Source organism: Austrofundulus limnaeus, unplaced genomic scaffold (genome assembly GCF_001266775.1).
Source record: "Austrofundulus limnaeus strain Quisiro unplaced genomic scaffold, Austrofundulus_limnaeus-1.0 Scaffold237, whole genome shotgun sequence".
In the NCBI taxonomy this organism is placed as follows: Eukaryota; Metazoa; Chordata; class Actinopteri; order Cyprinodontiformes; family Rivulidae; genus Austrofundulus; species Austrofundulus limnaeus.
Window position 1 is genome coordinate 654,669 of NW_013952639.1, and position 1,540 is coordinate 656,208.

Here is a 1,540-nt window from a genome sequence, read left to right on the forward strand (position 1 = left end):
AAATAATTGATGTAATTGATTTAATGGCACAATAATTTATTTGTCAAACTTCTTTTTGACCCTATAATTTATTTTAATACGCCAGTTATATATTTATACATTTATTTCCAATAATGATAGGTTTGGTCCTCCATAAGGTTTAAGCCCACCTGGATAAAAGCTGGACCAGCTGTCCTGTCTCTGCAGAATGCGGTCCAGTCTTCTTCCTTTCATTGGATCTTCTTTCTGGAGGATTAAAAAGGGACAAAATCAACTAATTTTACCTTTTATTTTCTTTAAAAGTCCCTGATCTTGTTGATTCTTCTTCTTTTTTGTGGTCTAAAATGTCTGATTTTGCTGCCACTTTTAGAGAGAAAGTTGTAATCAGAGTCTCTATTCTTTGTAAAAACAAATAAATATGACTGAAAACCAAGATGTATCAGCAACAAAATCAAGAATCAAGCCAATGAATGTGACATATTACAGGCTCTGAACCAGCAGGTGATTTCTGGCATTTCTTATATTCTGGTTGCACACAGAAAATAAACAGGTGGTCTCTGATTTGAGGCGTCGCCTCGACTGTTTAGTGGGGAACACTTCCTCCCAGGATGCTCGAGTGACAATTTTCAGCTTTTCACCTCTTCTGCTGTTAGACATTGATCTCATCTTGCAGGCTTGGATCCCACAAAGTGAAAACAAGCAGGCATTTTGTCAATTTGTGGAAAAGTTGCAGCCGAAGTTGCAAGATTGAGCAACATTTGAGGAGTGAACGGTCACATCACTTTTTACTGGAGGGGCTGAAAAGTTTTGAGGAGTTTTTATAATTTAATATTTTCTACCTTGCATAGAGGAAGTGTTGTGCTTGTGTTTTTTGAGGTTCCATTCTGACTCGGGTTCGTTTGAAGAGGAAGACGAGAAAGACTCCTAAAGAACAAAGAATGACAGTTTTATTAGGATTTATTTAAATAAGTAAGTAAGTAACGTTTTATTTATAAAGCGCCTTTCACAGAAACAGTGGCGTCACTAGGCCTATTTCAGGGGGCTGGAGCCCCCCTGAAATATTTTAAAGCCCCCCTAAATTATTTTGATGTAAAAATATTTTTTTACAAAAATTCAATACGATGTGGTCAGAATAAATAACCATTTAATATTTCATTATTAACTAAAATATATGATCATAAATCTGTCAGTTTCCCTTTAATTTCTAGTATAAGGTAGAGATCCTCTTTGGTACGTTCCACTTGTTCATGTAGAGTACTCCCCCACCACATGACATCCAGTCCACGTTTTTCCTGCAACCTTAAGAGCAGCGTGCTAGCAAGTTTACACACAGAGTGTGTGTGTGTGTGTGTATATACAGCGGGTAAAATAAGTATTAAACACGTCAACATTTTTCTCAGTAAATATATTACTAGAGGTGCTAATGACATGAAATTTTCACCAGATGTTGGTAACAACCCAAGTGATCCATACATACAAAGAAATCAAACCATATATGTCCAGAAATGAACTTACTGAAATTTATCTAATACTTTGTACAAAAGCCTTTGTTGTCAATGAC

The 1,540-nt window shown here is 35.9% G+C and overlaps 1 protein-coding gene across 1 annotated transcript in view; it reads right to left on the reverse strand.

Annotated features, from left to right (window-relative positions):
* The window catches only part of LOC106525694 (cytospin-A), an 18,205-nt gene that overhangs the window by 3,579 nt on the left and 13,086 nt on the right, over positions 1-1,540 (reverse strand). Inside the window, exons 6-7 of the mRNA XM_014020009.1 lie at positions 819-903; positions 150-225 (exon numbers count right to left, since the gene is read on the reverse strand). Of these exons, the coding sequence (XP_013875463.1) occupies positions 150-225; positions 819-903 (161 nt within the window). The remainder of the gene's footprint in view (positions 1-149; positions 226-818; positions 904-1,540) is intronic.